Below are 22,669 nucleotides of genomic sequence, written 5' to 3'. Positions count from 1 at the left end.
GGGAAGTTGAAAATAACCTGGAAGTAAGGTAAAATTTCTACCTGCCTGACTTATAAAAAGTGTGCAAAGGAAATATTGTCGAAGGCTTTCACGGTCAGAGTTCATTGGTTCTTGTAGGTTATCCGGGCTGTGTAACCGTGGTCTTGGAATTTTCTTTCCTGACGTTTCGCCAGCAACTGGTGTTACTACTCTGAAGATGCCTGCCACAGTTGCTGGCGAAACGTCAGGAAAGAAAATTCCAAGACCATGGTTACACAGCCCGGATAACCTACAAGAACCAATGTGCAAAGGAAAGTTGAGGTATACTTGATGGAAATCAAGGGCTACTACATTTGGGCTACTAATCTTGGTCTCAAGTATTGAAATCTGAATCTGTTCAACCTCTCTAGGGTAACATGAAAGTTCAAGTGGCCTATGGTGGTGATCCTATTCCTAAAAGTCCATTCACTGTGGGTGTTGCAGCTCCTCTTGACCTGAGCAAAATTAAAATCAACGGCCTGGAAAACAGTAAGTGATCTGGACTAATCTGAACCTTGTGTCAGCTGACAGTTAGAAAACCAATGAGCAATTGTAGCATAATAAGCTAGGTTGAGTTATCCAAAATGAAGGCCCAGCTACCACTTGGAATTTGAATTTAGAACCACAGTCAACTTGTTTTTGAAAAAAATGATAGCGCATATTACATTATTGCTTAGTATATTACACTGTAATTGATCTGCTTTGCGGAGAGCAGCCAGTTTAAGGCCAGTACTTGAAGTGAACATTGCTTATCCAAGCACCAAAGATTAATTTTGGCTAGATATTTTTGACAAGTTCTTTTAATGCAACTGAGGTATTCAGTATCACTAAAACTATGCAAGGAGAAGAGTTCTGTTAAAGCAGGCAACTTCTGGTTTAAAACTCATACTCAAAGCTGCCTTTCTGCTGAAGCGACTCTTCCTATAAGAGCATCCATGAACTTTTTTTTAAAAAAATTAAAGGCTATGTAGGGGGTTTGGGACTATAGATCTAAGATGTCTGGAATAAGAGAATACTTTAGTAGCTTTATCTCCCATGATATTTGAATAATATAAAGAGAACTTGCTGAAACAGACTGCTTTTGTTTCTTAAAGGAGTTGAAGTAGGGAAGGATCAAGAATTTCTGATTGACACAAAAGGAGCTGGTGGACAGGGAAAACTTGATGTGGCCATCTTTGGCCCAACCCAGAAATCTTTGCCATGCTTAGTGGAGCCAGTTGTAGGCAAAGAGTGCAGCTCTGCAAAGTACATCCCAAGGGAAGAAGGCATTTATGCTGTTGATGTAAGTTATGATGGTAATCCAGTGCCAGGAAGTCCTTACACTGTGGAGGCTACTCTGCCACCAGATCCATCTAAGGTAAGAACATTACTAGTCCGTGATCTATGGAGTAAGATGTTGGAGCTCTTTTTGCTTGGGATGTTGTCATGGATTTATAATATGTACTTTAAAAAGTAATGGTTTTGATTACTGACTTGGAGGCGCCACGTTGTGTGGAAAGGCAGCATTAAAATGTTCTAAATATGTTTTAAGCTACTTCTGTATACCGCCTTTAGATATGAGACATGGAAAGAGTTAATAAACTCTGCAATTCTCAGATTTGTGCCTAGTACAGAATCTGTTTTGCATAGTTTAAGGCAGGTTAAAGTAAGTTGATGAAACTCCTTGCTAAATCTACTAGAATGGGGTTTCCTAAACAATGTGATGAATATGGAAATTAGCATTTGTTTTCTTTTTTGGAGAGTGGTGAAAGTAGTGACTGCAGTCCAGATTTAAGTGTACAAAGTCATCATACAGTTTAATATTCTCATAGCCATACCATAGAATTTATTGCTACTTAGACTGTGCAGCAAGAAATGTAACACAACGTGGTTACTGATTTTCTAGATAATTGACATACACATCTCAAAAGCATATTGTCATAGCCTAAAAGCCTGTAGGCTACTTGAAAGCACGTTGAACTTTATGTGACTCATGACCAACAAGCCTATTTCTTCCTTCATGTTTTCCCATTGAGATAATTTAACTGAAAACCACAATGTAACACATTGGGTATTCATTGTCTAACAGTGTCCCATATGTGAGTACTCTAGCTTTTGTTTCCTGGATTTGTGCTAATTAGCTGTGCCCTCTTACTTTCAAAATCAATTAGACTAATGAGAATCAATTTGATAAGATGTGGTAGTTGGCTAATGAGACAAACTTTGCCACATCAGTACCCTTTAAACAGAAAACAGCACATTGAACTTGAAATTTTGCTAACTTGGGGTAAAATGCCTTCTGGCTGCTTACGGTATAGGAGTGACTGAATGTTACTGGAAATATTTAAATGTATTATTCTTCTAGGTGAAAGCCTATGGTCCAGGCCTTCAAGGAGGCCTTGTAGGAAAACCAGCAGAATTCACAATAGATACCAAAGGAGCTGGAACAGGTGGTCTAGGGTTAACAGTGGAAGGACCATGTGAAGCTAAAATTGAATGCTCAGATAATGGTGATGGAACATGCTCAGTCTCTTATCTGCCTACTAAACCTGGTGAATACCTTGTGAATATCCTCTTTGAAGAAGTGCATATTCCTGGCTCTCCTTTTAAAGCAGATGTTGAAATTCCATTTGATGCTTCAAAAGTAGTTGCCACAGGCCCTGGACTTGAGCATGGTAAAGTTGGTGAAGCTGGATTGCTCAATGTGGATTGCTCAGAAGCTGGACCTGGAAAGCTGGATATGGAAGCTGTGTCTGATACTGGTTCTAAAGCTGATGTTGAAGTTCAGGATAACAAAGATGGAACCTATGCAGTTACATATGTGCCTCGTTCTGCTGGGATGCATACACTCCAGATGAAATATGATGGAGAGCCAGTGCCAAATTTCCCTGCCCGGGTCAAAGTTGATCCAGCTGTAGACACAAGCAAAATCCAAGTGTTTGGACCAGGAATTGAAGGGAAAGGTAGGTATAGTTTTAATCTGTTTTAAGGCAAACTCCAAGGAGTGCTGTGAGTTAAAGTAGAATCATAGAGTTGGAAGGGACCACCAGGGTCATCTAGTCCAACCCCCTGCACAATGCAGGAATTTCACAACTACCTCCCCCACACACACCCAGCGACCCCTACTCCATGCCCAGAAGATGGCCAAGATGCCCTCCCTCTCATGAACTGCCTAAGGTCATAGAATCAGCATTGCTGACAGATGTCCATCTAGCCTCAGCTTAAAAACTTCCAAGGAAGGAGCACTTATCACCTCCAGAGAAAGCCTGTTCCACTGAGGAACCACTCTGTTAGAAAATTCTTCCTAATGTCTAGATGGAAACGCTTTTGATTTAATTTTAACCCATTGGTTCTGGTCCGACCTTCTGGGGCAACAGAAGGGTGTATGTCACATGTGGGAATACAGAAAGTATGCTTAGATACATGCTTTCTCAGAAAGCACCTTACACTTGTCAGAGTACTAAGTTGCGTAGGTTTCGTCTACATATGGAGCTGGTAGTGGCTATCCTTAAGTTGGGGAAATGCCTTGACAATAATAGGGGGGCGGGTGATGTTTGTGAAGACTTGTGCACTTGTAGTGGAATGGCAGACAGTTTCAATAAACTGTACATATGTGGGCACCAAACATGGCTCTGTTTAGTGCAGCTTTTCAAAATTTTCACTCTGTAGATGTCTTCCGTGAAGCTACGACAGATTTCACTGTAGATGCCAGACCCTTAACCAAAACTGGTGGAGACCATATTGGAGCTCAAATTGTAAATCCCTCTGGAGCTTCCACAGACTGCCTGATCAAAGATAATGCTGATGGGACATATGCAGTAAAGTTTACTCCATATGAAAGAGGTAAATGCTTCTAATATCTGGTTTCTGGAGGGGATTGATTTTACTAAGCAGTAGCACAGTCAATGAAGCAGGTGCAAGTTGGACTCTTGCTTCCTGTTCAATGCGAGACAGCCTTACACTGAAAACACTCTGCCAAATAGGGTTGAGGTCATTGGCTTAAACTGAGGATAATGTATAAAGGCCAACAACTCAATTCTCTTGGGGTAGAGAACATTGCTTCTAGTCTAAACTGCTTCATGGCCATTATAGCTTCAGGGTGCTCCAAAATAGTAATCTTCCCCTTCTTACGGCAGGTCCTCACACTGTTGAAGTGACCTATGATGATGTGCCTGTTCCAAACAGTCCTTTCAAAGTTGATGTCACTGAAGGATGTCATCCTTCTCGTGTGCTGGCTGAAGGAACCGGACTAAAAGAAGCCTTCACCAATAAACCAAATCCATTTACTGTTGTCACTCGGTAAGCATTATTTGCTTTTACTGTGAGATATTCACATGGGAAATTAAGCTATACTTGCTCATATGTAAAAACATCTAGACTGAATGTGTTACATATTTTTTTTGAAAAGTAAAGATGTCTAATGTGCCATGGGATGAGAGAGCACAAAACTTTAAACCACTCTTGTCATTGCCATAAATGTCACTGACAGGATGGCTACTTATGATGTATGCACTATCTGATGAAGGGAGCTTTGACTTGCGAAAGCTCATACCCCCTAAAATTTTGTTGGTCTGTAAGGTGCCACTGGACTCCAATCTAGCTGTTCTACTGCAGACAAACATGGCTACCCTCTGAAACGAACACTGCCTCTTGACAGCTTTCCTTAATTTTTTTTGCATATGGCAGACCAAAATGTGTGCTTAATGTCATTGCATGACTTCAACATTCTGCAGCTTAAGCTAAAGATGTCACTACTAAAACTCACCTATATTAAAGGTATATGCTTGTTCAATACTTAATTGACAAATGGTGCTGTTTACAGGTGAAATACATATGTAGTTGCAGTTGTAGAAGTCTATCAAATCGGGTTGAAGGGAACAAAGCATTATGACAATATAAGCATGGTGGTTTTCTTCTTTTTATTCCCATGACAATATAAGCATGGTGGTTTTCATCTTTTTTTTCTTCCACAGAGGTGCTGGGATTGGTGGCCTTGGGATAACTGTTGAAGGGCCATCAGAGTCAAAAATAAGCTGCAAAGATAACAAAGATGGCAGCTGCAGTGCAGAATATATTCCTTATGCTCCAGGAGACTATGATGTCAACATAACCTATGGAGGAGAACATATCCCTGGTAAGACCTAAGATCCCCTAAAGATTAATATTAAAGGTGTTGTAGATTAGGAATGGCTGGGTTCAAACCCCCTACACAGTTATGAACCATACTTAAGGTTAGAGAAAAATGTCCTTTCCCTTTGGTTGAGGCTTAATGTGTAGAAGTAGGCAGTTGAATCTTTTCATTCCATGGAGATAAATAACATCCCATTATATATTAGAGGGCCAGGGCATTTTTCTTTAGGCCAGTTTGGCAACCCTAACTGTACTGGGTGACTAGTTGCAAGGTAACTGGGAGGATAAAATGGAGGAAGAGGAGAACTAAGGGCAGTGTGCAGAATCTGTTGTAGGAGGGGCATGGTAAATGTGTACTAATTAAGTACTCATTCTGAATACATCAGAAAATCAGAGAACCAGAAAAACCTGAAACTGGAGTTTGGAACAGGCTAGGCTTTTAAAACTCTGTTCTTGATGAATGATTCCAGTGAATGAGTGACATATAGGGTAGCTGCTGCTGTTGTAATCTCCATGTCAATCAAATGCTGTTCGGATTATTTAAATTTCTAAGTTTCAGGGCTTCACTGCTGAAGTGTTAATTAGTTTAGCGGTCAATGTAGCTTCTTTGCTATAAAATTGTCAAAACTTCCTGTATGATGGAGACCTGAATTATTGTCTAGCAAGCCAAAGCTTAATATGCGAGGCTGTCATTTAAAATATTTTAACAGCCTTATAGGCAACACCTATTGAAGGAGCGGGTCTACTTTGTTAGAAACAACTGACTTTGTTTGGAATAGATTTGGCCCCCTTGGCTCTGCCATGATGGTGGTGAAGTCTCTGCTTATTTATCTCACAGAGCTTTGAGGATAAAATGGGGTAATGTGGATATGCTGTCTTCAGCTCTTTAGAAAGAAGGGCAGGCTCCAGATGGGCAGAACTGAGGAGATTAAGCAGGCAGGTTTGAGTGGATAATACTACAACAAAGCTATCAGTTGGTGACTGCTAAGCTCTTAAGAGATAACTTTGCATTAACTGGTTTGAATTTATAAGTATCTTAAGTGGAAGATGGTTTAGACTGGCTTGGTTTACACTGAACTTGATAAATATCATTGTCAATTCAACTCCTGTCCCAGATGTTTATTACTAGCAGATACTCAGATACACAATTCTCCCATGGTGCCCCATTTGCTTCAGCAGCAACCTGTGAGGAGAGGAGGAGACTTGGAGAGTCCAGCAGAAGACTGGGGGGACTGATACCCTCATTGGGCTCCAGGCCTGTATTGCCTGAAATCTCACAGCCCAAGGCATAGTATGACACTTTGTGAGATTTCTACCATCAGGTGGGAATGCAGCCTACTAAGCCCAATTCTGCCCCAACCTGGATAACCCAGGCTAGCCTGATCTCGTCAGATCTCAGAAGCTAAGCAGGGTCAGCCCTGGCTAGTATTTGGATGGGAGAGCTCCAAAGAATACCAGGGACACGATTCGGAGGCAGGCAATGGCAAACCACCTCTGAATGTCTCTTGCCTTGAAAACCCTATCAGGGGTCACCATAAGTCAGATGTGACTTGATGGCCAAAAAAAAAACAGGAAAAAAAAAAAAAAAACCAGTTCCTGCCTGAATAATCATTAGTTGGGCTCCCAAAGGGTTGTGTTCTTGAGAGTGGCTGCTGCCATTAACGCCTCTCCTACGTGCATATTTTCTGTGTTATCTACAGGCAGTCCATTCAGAGTTCCCGTGAAAGATGTCATTGACCCCTACAAAGTGAAAGTTGCTGGACCCGGTCTGGGAACAGCAATTCGTGCCAACGTTCCTCAGTCCTTTACTGTTGATACCAGCAAGGCTGGAATAGCACCTCTTGAGGTTACAGTGGCAGGACCCAGAGGTAATACGTTCTTTGGCTGTTGAAGTGTATTCATAAATGTGTGTTTATATCTGTTATACATTTGAAGTATATAAATGACATCACTTCAGTGTACTGCTTGCTTAAATTCTTTAACTTAATAAACTCACAGCCGCTATGGCCAAACCGCAAAAGTAAGTAGTAAAAAATGAATTAATTAATCAATGTTGCAATGCAGCATGTGTGTTAGACTCATATATTAGAATTACTTCAATTTCCCAAATACGAGAAGCATCTATCTAAATGCACTTACTATAACTGAAGACGATGAAATGGTATTACCATAATAAGCATAACAATCATATAGAACAAATGCAATAATTATCCAAACAGTGCCAATTGTCCAAACTGTAATGAACAACACTGTGTTGTAGACGCCTACAACACAGCCTTGTTACAGTTTGGACAATTGGCAGTTTGTTCTATATGATGGTTATGCTTATCATGTTGATACCATTTCGTCGTCGTCCAGTTATAGTAGGTGCACTTAGATGTTTCTCATTGTATTTGGGAAATTGAAGTAATTCTAATATATGAGTCTAACACACATGCTGCATTGCAATTTTGATTAATTAATTCATTTTGTACTACTTTTATGGTTTGGCCATAGCAGCTGTGAGTTTATTATATTATCCATTAGAACAGCACTAGTTTTTCTTCTTTGTAAGTTCTTTAACTGACAGAGTTAAACTAGAAGTGCCAAATAAAGTATCATAGTGCATAGTCCTGAACTAGTAATTTCTTTTAGGGTAATGTTTCAGTATTAACAGCTCTTTTAAATGGTTGAGTCTTTGAGGATCAAGATGCTTCTACCAGCTGTGACATATGTGAACACTGTGGGGGAAACTACTGTTAAAATTTAATTAGTGGACATTTTGGTAGATTATTAGGAATTGGAAGAGGCATTCATATGAGGGTCATGTGATTAACTTGTGCTAAAATGAGAAGTAGTCATACTACCCATAAGTCTATAGTTTAAGTTGTGTATCACAGGTAGTGAGCAACAGATAGGTGTGCCACTGCAGAAGCAGGTGTTGGCTGAAAAGTTTAGGGCTTAAAAGAAGTTAATTTGGTAAATGAGCTTACTATGCACTCTACAAGATAAGTATCTGGTATCAGCTAGTTGAACTGGAGAATGTGTTGTAATACAATGGGATTTCAAGATCATGGTGAAGTCTTGACAATCATTTGTTAAGCTGGCCAAATGTTGCATAGGAGTAGATGTGGATGAGGGTGCCTGGCTGCCTTTAGCTCAAGTGTGTTAATTCTTGAGGAGCTAGTGAAAATAAAGAAGCAGGCCTTCAAGCTAAGGGAAGCAAGTAGGCTGGAGCAGGATAGTCTGAAGGAATGAGAGAGCGAAGCCCTGAGTAGGCGGAGGTACCTCTGCGATTCTGGCCAGCGTTCAGTGGTTTGAACTATCCAGCCAAACTGAGGCTGCAGACCACGAGTTCTTATGCTACACATGACAAACAAAAACAAATTCTGCAAATATTTGATATTGAGTGTCTTCAAATGGAACATCTTAATTTTGAATTCAAGGGATAGCTGTATTAGTCTCTACGGTAACTTATGGCCAATTAATTGGCCATCAATTAATTTCTTTAATGTCATTTGAGGGCTGATTTCATGTGGACTCCAGTCTAAGGAAGATTGTGCTACAAATCTGCTGGTATTTAAGGTACCACAGGACTCTTCTTTTTCCAAACAAACCTTGGAATGAAACTTGCTCAACCTGAATATTTAACCCTGTGTCCTTTTTGATTTTGGTGTGTCGATAATGGTCAAAAGCTGCAGTATTTAGTGTGGTGGGTTTCAAAAACTGTGAAGATAGTTGGCATGACATAGTGTTTGGTCTGATACTAAACCGTTCCATGCCACCTATTGAATGCTGCCAAATGCTGAAATCAGATATTAGATGCCAGTACCAAATATTTGGCAAGTGTTCACAGAGTCTGAAATTAGAAAATTCAGAAGCAAGTTCATCTGTCTGAATTTTCAGTTGTCTTCAAAAGATCTGTTTAAGCTCTGGTGTCCCAAAGTTCTTCCTTGCTGGGGCCAGGACTTAGTTCCTCAAGAGTGGTGGTGGGGGAAGGATTCAGCATTGTTTGAATTCTGGAACTGCTCATATACTGCAACTAGGTTTGCCAACTCTAGGTGGGGAAGTTCCTGAAGATTTGGGGTGGAGCCGAGGGAGGGGAGGGACCTTAGCAGGGTATAATGCCATAAAGCCCGCCCTCCAAAGCAGTCATTTTCTCCAGGGTAACTGATCTCTCTAGTTTGGAGATAAACTGTAATTCTAGGAGATCTTCAGGTCCCACCTAGAAAGCGGCAACTCTAACTGCAACATAGCTATGCTGAATGTGACACTTGGAACTAACATGGCTGTTGCATGTGTAGCTGTTTTAGCTTTGCTGTATTATTCCAAGCCAAACATCTCTCACAAGGGACAACTTAGAGGTCCTTGTTCAGATAACTAACTGTCTTTTAATTCTAGCTGATGAGACGGATTCCCAGTCATGGCGCAGTCCACTGAAAGCAATTTCAGAATTCTTTAAAGGTGACCCACAGGGTCAATCTAATGAGACAGGTTTGAACTTTCACTAATTACCTGTGCTTACAAGTAATCTTCTCTAAACTTTATAGCTATAAATTGCTTCTGTCAGTTAAGCTTTCCTGCGTCGCGGCTGCCTTACTAATCTTTTAATTAAGTGCTCCTTTACTGAAACATGCTGTGATGTTTCTTGAGGAGAGTTGTTTTAAAAAACTTCACCTCACTAGATACTGCCCTATGACTTGTCACTTTCCCACTGAACTGGGGTTATCATTAGAAATGCTATTGTGGGAGAGAATTTGACTTGAATGTGATCCCCACCCAAGCCTGTGACTGATAGCTGTGATATGTGACAAAATACTTTTCCTTTTTTAAAAGAGCATTTGAATGAAGCTAGCTTGATTGAATATTTTTACCAGGTATCAGAGATGTGATTTCTGTTACCAGATTGTGATTATGAAGGAAAAGCTTTTTCCAGACATACTTTGATAACTTTGTTACACAAACACAGCACCTTGTTGCAAGTTCTTTCTTACTGCATTTGCTTAATTTATATCCCACGTTTCTTCCCAGTGGGGAACCAAAGTGGCTTACAATATTCTCCCCTTCTGTATTTTATCTTGCAACAGTCCTGTGAGGGAGGTTAGGCTGAGAGTGTGTGACTTGCTCGTGGTCACTTAGCAAGTTTCCATGGCAGAGTGGGGATTTGAACCTGGGCCTTCCAGATTGTGATCTGATACTCTAACCACTACATCACAGTGGGTCTCTTAGTAACACCTGTGGCACTTAATTCACCCACACAGTATATGGAGCCTTAATTAAAACATTGATCCTTATCCCTTTCTCCTGTGTAGCAAACCCATTCCTTAGCTGACACCTTCCAGCTGTCAAAATTCCAGGGTCAGTTCCTAACTGATCCTGTTCCTATTGGCAGTTAGAGCTCTGTTCTCATTGGCTTCTCTGCTGCTGGGTGGTTACTCCTCTGTCACACACACCTTGCTTGATCAATATGCATTTGTTTTTGTCTTCTGATATTGTGACTCTGAGTATGTCTAATCACAAGTTTCAAGTTTGTAACTAATGCTCTGGAATGGCTGTAGGTATACAAACCCATGTATCTTGACTTTCAGAAGTAGGCCTTATTACTCCAAATCGTGATCTAGCCGATCATGCAAAACTTAGAAGTGCATGTAAAGCTTTAACTTTCTCAAATGTGTCATTCAGAAACATGATGAAGCCAAACTGAAATCATTAACTATTTTACACTAACAAGTGAATTAGGTGCAGAACCGCATCAAACAGTAAAATAACTTGCTGTCCTGGTTTTGGAAACTTAAATGAGTATGTCCGATAAGTGACGTAAACAGCTGTCTAATTTTGGAGCAATAAATTGCTCCAGCCTCTCTGATGGGGCTCTTAGCTTATGGTTGTGGGAGCTGAGCCAGCCACGAAACAGCTTGTGATTTTGCCTCCACATTGGTGATGTCACAGACTAGGGATGATGGAGATAAATTGGCTTGCCTGATCAAACCATAACACAGATGTTTGTATAGATTGCTTGCAAGGCTTTAAATTAAGTGTGTTCATACTTACACTGCTTTGCTTCAACACGGATGCTTCAGTGGAAATGTAGCTGAATAAATTATTTTAAAAGTAGCCTTCCCTCTATTTAGGCTTGGCAGAACCGGTTAATATAGTTGACAATGGTGATGGCACTCATACAGTGGCATACACGCCTACCCAAGAGGGCCCATACACAGTATCAGTAAAATATGCAGATGAAGAGATTCCTCGAAGGTAAGAACTTTTGTCTGGGGGGTGTGTGTTTTTTTTGGGGGGGAGAGAAAAAAGCAGTTATGCTTTGGGAAGATAGCCAATAGGACTGTCTCTCTCTCTGGGGTTGGTTGTCTTTTTGCAACAGAAGGTCTGTTACCATCACTTCCCCCCTTAGTGTCCATGGGAAAGATGTGAGTTACATTTAAAAAAAAGTTTAAAACAAGACAACAAAATGCTGGGTGCTTACAGAATCCTTCAATGCCCAGTGTTTGCTTCTGTAATAAAGAAATGTACCAACAGGCATTTTACCTTCTTCTCATCCTGATCCCTACACACTAAACAGTTAACTTGTGCATTTGCTAATTAATGCAGTGTCAATGGCAGACCAGTGCCTTCTGTGTAACCTTGAATATTCATCATTGTCTTGCAGTATGATGTCTACTGTGCAAATAGTTAATTATGTGAATTGCTGTAGGGGGAATTCACTGCTCTCCTTTTTAATAGCCCTTTCAAAGTCAAGGTGCTTCCAACATATGATGCCAGTAAAGTGACTGCTAATGGGCCAGGACTTAGCTCCTATGGAATTCCAGCCAGCGTGCCTGCTGAGTTTGCTGTGAATGCTAAAGATGCAGGCCAAGGACTTCTCTCCATAAACATAAATGTAAGCCATCTTCTCTTGGGTTTTACTCAAAGATTGACACTTTCTGAACAAGATTACTCAATGTAGTAGGAGAGCTAGGAGCCTCACTGATACATTGTATGAAATCAGTAAAGGTTAAATAAAGTTGGTATAGGACAGGCCAGCTTTTCATATGGCAGTAGGGTTGCCAGGTCCCTCTTCGCCACCGGCGGATGGTTTTTGGGGTGGAGCCTGAGGAGGGTGGGGTTTGGGGAGGGGAAGGACTTCAATGCCATAGAGTCTACTTGTCAAAGCAGCCATTTTCTCCAGGTGAACTGATCTCTATTGGCTGGAGATCAGTTGTAATAGCAGGAGATCTCCAGCTAGTACCTGACGGTTGGCAACCCTATACAGCAGTCTTCTAAGACCTTCCTCAAAAGTATCCACTGCATCTCCCCCACCCCAAATATAGCAAGAGGCTACTTATTGTGAATTGCTTTCAGGCAAAACTTGTGTATCCTGATAAAGCAGTGGTTCTCAACCTTTTTTGCTCCATTCCCCCCTTTCACCATTGTTCAGAATATAATTCCCCCTTCCCAAAATAGTCTATCTCAAAAGGTGCATTCCAAATAATATGCACTTTGTTGAATAGTGGTCCGAATTCCCCCCCCCCCGGAACCCTAAAATTCCACCCCGGGGGGGGGGGGGGCGGGAATTCCCTCCTTGTTGAGAACCCCTGTGAAAAAGGGTGCAGTGGATGTGGGGTACATGATAAAATGCTTAAAGTGAGCAATTCTTGGCTTTTTCAAGGACTTTAAACTAGGCCAGTCTGCAGTTTCCACCATGAAGGTTTTCTGGAGGGGTCAGTACATGCGTTTGAGCTAATCATAGTCTTTTCAGTGCTCCATTTCCGAGCAGCTCTGTTTTAAAAAAACAAAATCTTGCAACAGACATTGATTTTATATATATATATATATATATATATATATATATATATATATATATATATATATATATATATATATATATATATATATATATATATATATATATTAACCCCTGCAGTGAATCAAAGAAGCTTGCTTTAGCATCTGAATACAAGTTATACCACTTGTCTTACAGGCAGTCACAACTCATATCTCTGATGTGACACTCTAATGTAAACCATAAATAAGCTTCTCATGTCTCAGCTACAGGATCTTCTTCAAAAGCTTAATATCCATAATTCATCTGAAAACTCTTGTGGGATTCAGATATTTCAGCCTGCTTCTCATTTAATCGTGACTTCACTTCTGACACCCAGGACCAAGAAGGCAAACCCAAGAAGGCTAACATCCATGACAACAATGACGGGACTTACATTGTAACCTACATCCCAGACAAGACTGGCCGCTATTCAGTTGGTATTAAATATGGTGGGGATGATATCCCCCTTTCTCCATATCGAATCCGGGTAACACCAGCAGGAGACGCCAGCAAGTGCCTGGCAACAGGTAGGATCCAGCTTCCCTTACTCCAACTTCCCTGGCACTGCCTAAGTAAAAAGTGATCCTAGTGCATAGAAACTAAGCAGATCATATGAAAACCCTCTACAAACTTTGCACAAACGCATTGACTGTAAGGATTGGGCTAAAACAAACAGTACTTGCTGTTCCTGCCTTATGACTGGGACAGTACGTGTGGTGGGGTCTGCATTGAAGTATGCTTTTATCTTCAGCTTATGCACAGTCTGTGTGCCGTATCAAGGGCATTCCAAACGGTGGCTTGTGAAACCAATCATGGTGTGCGTCTTGGCAGAGTGGTACATTACTGAGGAAAGTGGGATGATTTTGGTGAAGCAGGAGCTTTATTGCTCAGCTAGGGCGAAATCCCCCCTTCCCCTCCCCCTTAAGAGGAGATATTGCTTGAGCAAGGCAAAGTTGCCAAGAACCACCTTCAGTCTCTTGGATGCTGCCCTGTTTGCTGAGTGGGGCCTGTGACTAGAGGTCAGTCTGGTATATGCGTGCAGAAACACAAATTCAAGCACTGAAGCTGAAGGGTACTGAGTATACCAGTTTTGCTGCAAGACATCATGCCTGTCTGAGGATAGAGATGACTTCTGTAGTAGTCACTTCCTGATGTGAAACTTTGCTTCAGGAACTAGTGGAGTTTATGGGGAAAGCATGACCTTGCGCCTTGATCAGAAAGAAGTAAAAAAATTTCCTCCAACCTCTTTTTCACTAAAGCAGTGCCTTCATTCACATGTTGTCAGTTACTTCTCCCTTGCTGGGTGATGCTCGGTTAGCTTTAAGGAATTAAGATGGCATAAAAGGTTCAAAAGAAAAAGTTACTACTGGGTGTGTCCATCTTTCTTTGCAAACTCCCATGGCAGCTGACACTGATAATAAAGCATAATAGGTATCTGTAACACCCATGAAGATGACTAAATCCTGTGAGTTATGACAAAATGTAGCCTGGTAATTACATGAAAAGTGCACAAGAATTTTTACTACTGTAGCAGTGGTTCATCGTCGTGGCCTCTTTGCAGTCCCACATGGGAACTGCGCGTGCGCAGGCCTGCACATGCACAGTTCCCATGTGTGCCTGCAAAGAGGACCACTCAATGAACAACAGTTAAAGGTAAGTGCAACTCTGTTTTCTCCTTACCAGAGTAGTCTGTCCCAGAATAAACCTCATTCATATAGTGTTACCCTCCTGTAGAATTAATCTCCTTGACTTCTGCCTTAAAACTCTTCCACTGCTTCTAGATGTGCCTCCTGAAGTAATCTCTTAAAGACTGCAGCAAAACAGTTTGGTAGTAGGAGTGCCTAACTCACAAGAAAGGCAACGTGACTGCTACAGTTCAGTGTACCTCCTAACATTTCTACTTTCACATGCAGCAAACACCTGAGGAGTAGTTCAGTGTGCGGTCAGTGTGTGCGCTTGCTTGTTTACAAACATTTCAAGGCAATGTCACAGAGCTGGGGTTATGGTTTGGCTGTGAGGTTTAGTGATGCAGGCTTCCAAAAGGAAACCGCATCCTTTTTTCTTGACTGAGGATATGGGAAACCTGCTCTAACCCTTGTGATGCTGATTCCCTTCCAGGTCCGGGCATTGCAGCCACTGTGAAAACTGGAGAAGAAGTTGGCTTTGTAGTAGATGCTAAATCTGCAGGGAAGGGTAAAGTGACCTGTACTGTCCTGACGCCAGATGGTGCAGAAGCTGAAGCAGAGGTCATTGAAAATGAAGATGGGACATATGACATCTACTACACAGCTGCGAAGCCAGGAACCTATGTCATTTATGTCCGCTTTGGTGGTGTGGACATTCCAAACAGCCCCTTCACTGTTATGGTAAGAAAAATGGATTTTTAATTCTTGTTAACTAGGCTTTTTGGCTGCAGGGGGGTACCTTGAGAGGTGAGAAGCAAAGATCCCCCCCCCCCACACACACACCAATGTGTTCATTCCTGCTGCCAAAGCAGTTGCTTCTCTTGTCTCTGGCTGTTGAGGTTGTGCACACCCTTCTGGGAGCCAAGTTGGCCCTGGAACACTAGTTGCCAACTGCTGTTATATTATCATGATCTTATAAATGATCTGCTGGATGACCTGTTGAAAACTGTGGATCTCCTAACTGGTTAGTCTGCATCTAATTCCAGTTAGGAAAGTTCTCTAACTGTAGGGCCATGATTGTAGTCCAGATTCTTGTTCAAAATTACCTTCTTTCAATACAGCTAGACATGGAACTAGAAGGGATGTTGGACCTGCAGGCCAGGATGATCAGTGTGGACTGAGGGAGTGTTTAGTAGGGTCTTTGTCTTTAGAAACTGAAGATCCACATCTAAATGTGGTTACTCAGAAAGGTGATACCTGGCAATCCAGCCACCTTTAAATACCTGCTGATGCTTGCCCCTCCCTCAAGGAGTGATAGGGTGGCAGAAGGAAGTTGGTGCCACTGCTTTGTGCATAGGTAAGATACAGTCCAGAATCATCTACATACTTAATCTGACTTGTGATACACTCTTTATGAAATATATGAAGTAGGTGTTTTTTAAACTATACCTTTTGCTACTAACCAGGCTACAGAAACAGATGACGTTGCAGTATTATCTCAGGAGCCACTAAATGCAGCCTGTCCCCCTGGATTCCATCCCTGGGTACACAATTTATTACACTTCCTTCCATGTTCCATTCAAGAAATGGCCTGCCTCTTGGGACTGCTTACGCTTGCTTTCCGTTGGTCATATCTTATCATTGATCAAAATGGTACTTGGGTTCAGATTTGATTCAAAATCTCCCTTCATTGCTGTGCTAACAACTTCTCAAACAACTTCTAACATTGCAATCATTTAAAGGAAAATGTGGTCCTGTTTCCATTAAAAAATTACATATCTTAATCGTTCTCCCATAAGATGGCAAACATCATCTTCTGGACTTCGGTGGGATTATTGTTGCAAAATTGTTGTTGAATATAACTTCTCTGGCTGTATGTTCTGGTTTCTGTGCTATTTCAAAAATAACTTCTAGGCCATGACCAATTTTAATCTTTCAGATGGCGCTGTTCTGTGTTCATACAAAGTGTGTCGCATCTTCATTACATGCTCCATTTGTGTCTTTAAAAACATTCTTGTTTGAATAGTATGTTTCACTTCAAAGCATGAATGGTTGTCCTGTGGGAGCGAATTTCCATGTTGTCGGCCTCTGCAGATGAATGATATCTATCTTCTGGATGCAATTGTTCAAATTAGTCAAGCACAGATTACTTCCTATTGGCGTCACTTCATGCATTCTGACTTTTCTGCTTTAGGTCACAGAAGAACCTTACGTTCCTGGGGACATGAACGGCATTGGGTTTAAGCCCTTTGATATGGTCATTCCTTTTGCAGTAAGAAAAGGAGAAATAACTGGTAAATACTTCATACTACAGTTCTATAGGCTGTATTTTAACCTCTTATTTTACCCACTGTGTTTTCCGAGAAGGAATTTTATTTTTGTCATATGAAAGAAAGAAATTGATTTAAAATTATCTTTCAGTAAACATCCACTATTGTTTGGCCCAAATAGAACTAGGGATGAGTATTCTTGGCGTAGCTGCTTATTGGTCACATGTTCCACAGTAGAATGAAGTGTACTGTTCTGGCCAGTACCTTCAAGAGCACTATACATCAACCATATTTGACAGGGGGAAGGTTGGATCAGTTAAGAGTAAGCAAAAGGTGCTTTTGATGGTTGCATGCTAGAATGATTGCACGGCTCGATAGCCTGATCTTGAAAGCTGAGCAGGGTTGGCCCTGGTTAGTATTTGGATGGGAGACTACCAAAGAATACCAGGGTTGCTATTCAGAGGAAGACAGTGGCACTGCAGAGGAAGGCAGTGGCAAACCATCTCTGAATGTTGCTTGCCTTGAAAACCGTATGGGGTTGCCATAATATAAGTCAGTGACTTAACAGCAAAAAAAAAAAAAAAAAAAAAAAAGCTACAATAACAGGTTGACTTCAAAGTAGCACTTGGATAAGGCTGAGGCTTTCTGCTTGCCCAACGGCTTTGAGCTGTGTCTTCCGTGCTATCTAAAGTGTCTCATGACCCTTGCAAGCAATTTTTCAGGGGCTGCAGGAGGAAGGGCAAAGTGGAAAGAGCCATTCCACAAGCAGAATGCTTTTCAGGGGTCTCTGGGTTCATCCCAATAAAGGCTTTCTCTTTGTCTGAAAGACGCTAAACTTGCCTGTGTCTTCATCTTGAAGCAGGTGGCTTATGTAAAAAACTTCAGTTATGGCCACTGCATAAAGGGTGGATGTTTCTGTGAAACCCAGGTCTGAATTTGGGAGAATATTCTGTATATACCTTGAGAGCAATGCAAGGGATAGCCTTATGGCCTGCTAAAAATACATCTGCCAAGCAGTGTTTGACAGAAGGACCATACCATCATACAAGCTTGAGCGTGGAGATGCTGAAACAGGACCTTGCTATCTGACAAGTAGTTTTGAGCATTTCCAATGTAATCTTTCTGTTATTCCAGGGGAAGTTCACATGCCTTCAGGGAAGACAGCTACCCCAGAAATTGTGGATAACAAGGATGGCACAGTAACAGTTAGATATGCTCCTGTGGAGGTTGGATTGCATGAAATGCACATCAAATACATAGGTAACCATATTCCAGGTGAGTGCAAACTGATAACAGTTGCATTACAGGAACAACTCAATTATAATTTTTTGTGCACATTTCACCATCTTTGTGAGTGGCCCCAATCCAGTGAGTTGTGCTGGTTTACATCACATGGTTTATGCCTTGTAAAACAGGAATGAAGACAGTAGGAATTCTTAGTCAGTTTTACAGCCTGTGTTGGATTTAAAATGAACTTGGCTAGTTTTGTGGCCTTTCCAGCATCACACTGTAACCTATAATTAAGTTATTTTAGTGAGAGATAACTACTGGCAAGCTGAATAAAAAGTTATGTGGCAATTGTAGTACATTAGACTTTCTTCCCCTAGCTTTAATCTGTGAAAAGGATCACAGTGTAAATGGTGAAAGACAATTGCCTAATAGGATAATTTTGACTATTTGTACCATATTATTTTGCTCGCATTCCTTCTTTATGGGGAAATGAGATCAGTTGAGGAAACTGAGCAGCATGCTTCAAAGCATATAAAAAGTCTTATGCCAAACAATGGTTCTTATATTTATATATGCAATCGTTTATAAAAATCTCCTGGGCTTATGGTATATGAAAGGGCATGTACAAAGGAGATAGTGTTGAATGCCAAGGATCTAAGTTAAAAGATCTCTATAAACTCTTGAATACACTCAAACATATTCATGTTCTCTTCATATTTCAGGAGGCTTTATACAAATCAGCCAAAACATTAAAATACCTCACCCTAAAGTGCTTTCTCATCATCTCTGTGATCCTTTTACAGAAAGCCCTCTGCAGTTCTATGTGAACTATCCCAACAGTGGAAATGTGACTGCTTATGGACCTGGCCTTGTTTATGGTGTAAGCAACAAGCCAGCAACTTTCACCATAGTCACAGAAGATGCTGGTGAAGGTAAGTGACTAGCTGCCTGATGTTAAATCCATTTATGCTGAGGCGAATCCCCTGACTTCAGGTGAAACTTACCTTAGAATCATAGAGTTGGAAGGGACCTCCAGGATCATCTAGTCCCACCTCTTGCACAATGCAGGAAATTCACACTTGCCTCCCCCTACACCCCCAGTGACCCCTACTCCATGCCCAGAAGTTGGCCCAAAAAATCCTCCCGGATCCCTGGCCAATCTTGCCTAGAGGAAGATTGCTTCCTGACCCCAAAGTAGCAATCAGCATTTCCCTGGGCATGTAAGAAAGGGCCACAAGAGCCAAACACAAAAACCTTTCAAATAAACATGCTTAGAATTGCAGGCCAAATACCTCAGACTGTAAAAGTGTAGTTGGAACTGATTATAAATCTAGTACTATTTTTTTTTAGCAACTTCAGTGGCACATAAACATATTCAAGAGGGATACTTGAATTGTTTATATGCTAATTTTGTTTGCAACCCACTCCCCAGAACTAGGCATGCCTAACTCATCTGCTTAAGCTGTATTTCTGTAGCACTCTCCACCTGCCATCCTGCATTGCAGCTGTCCTGTCCAGCACCACAATGACCCATTAAGCCTGAAGACTTTCCCAAAACCACAGAATAAGTTTCATGGCCAAGCTTGGTATTTATGGCTGGAGCTCCCTCGTGTTTCTGCTCCATATCCTATGAGAAATACAGACATTCACTTCAACATAAAGATTAACACTGATTTCCTTTAAGTGACTTGCTTATTCTCTAAAGAACCTTTTAGGGAATCTTATTCTATGTATTCAAAACATCAATCTTTCTTAAGTGTAGAAGTCAAGCCTTATTGCTTTCTGCAGAACTGCCCCACACATCTAGAACAACAAACAGTTCTTAATCTAAACATTACATTCAGTATTGAACACATGAATCTGCCTTACGCTGAATCAGACCCTTGGTCCATCAAGATCAGTATTGTCTACACAGACTGGCAGCGGCTCTCCAGACTTTCAGGATCTGAGGCATCTCCCCAAATATCTCTGCCAATCTCTGAAAATGTAAATTGAAAAACAGTCAGTCGCATGTTTCCATTTTGACAGGTGGCTTGGACTTGGCAATTGAAGGGCCTTCAAAAGCAGAGATCAGTTGCATTGATAACAAGGATGGTACTTGTACCGTCACGTACCTGCCAACACTTCCAGGAGACTACAGCATATTAGTGAAGTACAATGACAAGCACATCCCAGGAAGCCCGTTTACTGCCAAAATCACAGGTAAGTGGAATTTGTAAAATTGACTTGCTGTGATTGAAGGAAAGATTAAAAACCTGCATTTTTTTGAAATTTGGTGCCTTGTACAGTTTCACATAGAATAGCTAATAGCTTTGTAAATCCATGCTAAGGATTGACAGTGTGAGTTCATGGAGAAGTAAACTGGTTAATGTATCTGTTCTGTCCAACTAGATAGGTCTAATTTAGTACAAATCCTGGTAGGAATAAAAAAGTATTTTTTTAAAAATGTTAATGCAAGGCTGGTTTCTTATAGATTTCCATGTTGGAGCTACTGGAGTAGAATGTCATGCCAGTTTACTAGCAGATACTCACGTTGCCTTAACATGACTTTTCCCAATGTTTTGACTTGTCTCCATGAACTGAACAGCTCTTTGAATTTTCAGAAAAAAGTTGATAATTCCACAATGAGCCAATAACAGTTGGAAGGCTGTTGTTCTGACAGGGAATTTTATCTTTTTATCAAGATGATAATAGGAGGCGCTCCCAAGTTAAACTTGGCTCTGCTGCTGACTTCTTGTTGGACATTAATGAGACTGATCTTAGCCTCTTGACCGCCAGTATTAAAGCTCCATCTGGCCGTGATGAGCCTTGTCTTCTGAAAAGGCTACCCAATAACCACATAGGTAAGTCAGCCTTTTCGGAAGGCTAGTATATTTGCAGTGGCTTTTGAAAGTTGGTAGACTAGTTTGTACAAAACGGGATACCTGGGCTGACATGAATAAGCCCAATAGACTTGTAGACCAAGGCAACAGTTGGAAGCTATTAAACGACAATATGCAAGTAGAGTGGGATTTTTTTGACTAATTCCTAGTCTGTATTGTGATTTGATGATGACTTTTTTGAGGGGGGGGGGAAATATAGTTCAGAAAAGCCTTTTTATGGAGTATCTAACCTTATCCATTTCTCTGCTGCACCATTTCTTCCTTAAAGGTATCTCATTCATCCCACGGGAGGTGGGAGAACACTGGGTCAGTATTATAAAGAATGGCAGCCATGTTCCCAACAGTCCTGTGTCCATCATGGTTGTTCAATCTGAGATTGGCGACGCAAGCCGAGCAAGAGTTTCTGGACGTGGTTTGGTAGAAGGACGCACCTTTGAAATGTGTGACTTCATTGTTGATACAAGAGATGCAGGTCAGTGCTACATCTCCATTCTGTGGAAACTTCCCTTGGGTACAGGCTTCAAATACTCTCACATGGAGTAACCTCCTAGACCTAGCCTACCCTTGGACAGTCTAATTAAATTTTTCTAGGCCATACAGCATCCTAGAAATTGTTTCGGCCTGTTGTCCGTTTCCACCAAAATAACTCAATTTCTGAGTTCCGATTTATCTCTTATGCATCTGCCTTTCAGTTTGTAGGGCAAAAGGTTATAGAACACAGGGTACCTTTTTTGATGTGTGTCATAATGTACAGCAGATTTTGTTGCTTGATCAGCCCATCTGGTCAGACTGATCAGATGTGGAAATAACTTGTTTGCATGTAATGCTTGAAACACAATGACATCCCAGTTCTAAATTTTAAAGCTCACCTGCGTTGGAACCCTGATGAATTCTAGCTACTTTTTTTCTAGGCTATGGTGGGATATCGCTGGCAGTTGAAGGGCCTAGTAAAGTAGATATCCAGACGGAAGATCTAGATGATGGAACCTGCAGGGTGTCATACTTCCCAACTGTACCTGGTGTTTACATAGTGTCAACCAAGTTTGCTGATGAGCATATTCCAGGTAAAAGGCAAAAAGCTGTATAGTTGGAGGCAGAGCAAGAGTTGCATTTTTGCTGGCCCTTGGAAACTGGCTAGGTTTCTGGTCAGGTTTTTGATTATCTGAAGATGTTCATTCCATCCAGATGTTCATCCCTTAAATATCTGTATAGGGATGGAAGGAACATCTGTATAGTTAGAGCTATTTGTTTTAGGCCCAGGCAACCAATACTAATCTGAGGGAATGAATCTCTTGAAGTATAGAACTTGCTGTTCTAATTAGAGATAGCAGAGATTATTAGTATGGTATAGAAAATTACCTTCCTTGGCTACCAGTGCTTAGTATTAAGTTGGCTAACATGTTTGTTGAAAACTTAGTGGCCCAGTCCCTCTTAATGGAGTAAACTGCTATGAAAATAGTGCTCTGCAGCAAGCGATGAAATACTTAAGATCAGCTCAATGTTTTTCTGTGTATTTCTTACTGTGATAAAGTCCAAATGGTCTTGTCTCTACTAATTGTAGGTAGCCCGTTTACTGCTAAAATAAGTGGTGAAGGAAGGGTGAAGGAAAGTATCACACGTACCCAACGAGCTCCCTCCGTGGCAACTGTTGGAAGCTTGTGTGATCTTAACTTAAAAATTCCAGGTATGTGTATTTTAATAACATGCAAAACACTTGGCAATTTTACACATCCAAAG

At 41.1% G+C, this 22,669-nt stretch overlaps 1 protein-coding gene across 3 annotated transcripts in view; it reads left to right on the top strand.

Annotated features, from left to right (window-relative positions):
* Window positions 1-22,669, top strand: part of FLNB (filamin B) — an 89,646-nt gene that overhangs the window by 58,244 nt on the left and 8,733 nt on the right. Inside the window, exons 19-39 of one of the 3 annotated variants that reach the window (XM_056852869.1) lie at window positions 390-507; window positions 1,113-1,375; window positions 2,363-2,960; window positions 3,667-3,840; window positions 4,134-4,296; window positions 4,971-5,131; window positions 6,828-6,995; window positions 9,508-9,600; window positions 11,238-11,361; window positions 11,845-12,001; window positions 13,263-13,452; window positions 15,044-15,291; window positions 16,017-16,094; window positions 16,745-16,844; window positions 17,955-18,095; window positions 18,854-18,982; window positions 20,079-20,252; window positions 20,735-20,893; window positions 21,201-21,404; window positions 21,844-21,996; window positions 22,494-22,616. In XM_056852869.1, the coding sequence (XP_056708847.1) occupies window positions 390-507; window positions 1,113-1,375; window positions 2,363-2,960; window positions 3,667-3,840; window positions 4,134-4,296; window positions 4,971-5,131; window positions 6,828-6,995; window positions 9,508-9,600; window positions 11,238-11,361; window positions 11,845-12,001; window positions 13,263-13,452; window positions 15,044-15,291; window positions 16,017-16,094; window positions 16,745-16,844; window positions 17,955-18,095; window positions 18,854-18,982; window positions 20,079-20,252; window positions 20,735-20,893; window positions 21,201-21,404; window positions 21,844-21,996; window positions 22,494-22,616 (3,718 nt within the window). The remainder of the gene's footprint in view (window positions 1-389; window positions 508-1,112; window positions 1,376-2,362; window positions 2,961-3,666; window positions 3,841-4,133; window positions 4,297-4,970; window positions 5,132-6,827; window positions 6,996-9,507; window positions 9,601-11,237; window positions 11,362-11,844; window positions 12,002-13,262; window positions 13,453-15,043; window positions 15,292-16,016; window positions 16,095-16,744; window positions 16,845-17,954; window positions 18,096-18,853; window positions 18,983-20,078; window positions 20,253-20,734; window positions 20,894-21,200; window positions 21,405-21,843; window positions 21,997-22,493; window positions 22,617-22,669) is intronic. The other 2 variants (XM_056852877.1, XM_056852886.1) reach the window with 2 other exon arrangements.

This window comes from Euleptes europaea, chromosome 1 (genome assembly GCF_029931775.1).
Source record: "Euleptes europaea isolate rEulEur1 chromosome 1, rEulEur1.hap1, whole genome shotgun sequence".
Taxonomy (NCBI): domain Eukaryota; kingdom Metazoa; phylum Chordata; class Lepidosauria; order Squamata; family Sphaerodactylidae; genus Euleptes; species Euleptes europaea.
Note: the sequence above shows the minus strand (reverse complement) of the source record. Positions and strands in the feature narration are given on the sequence as shown.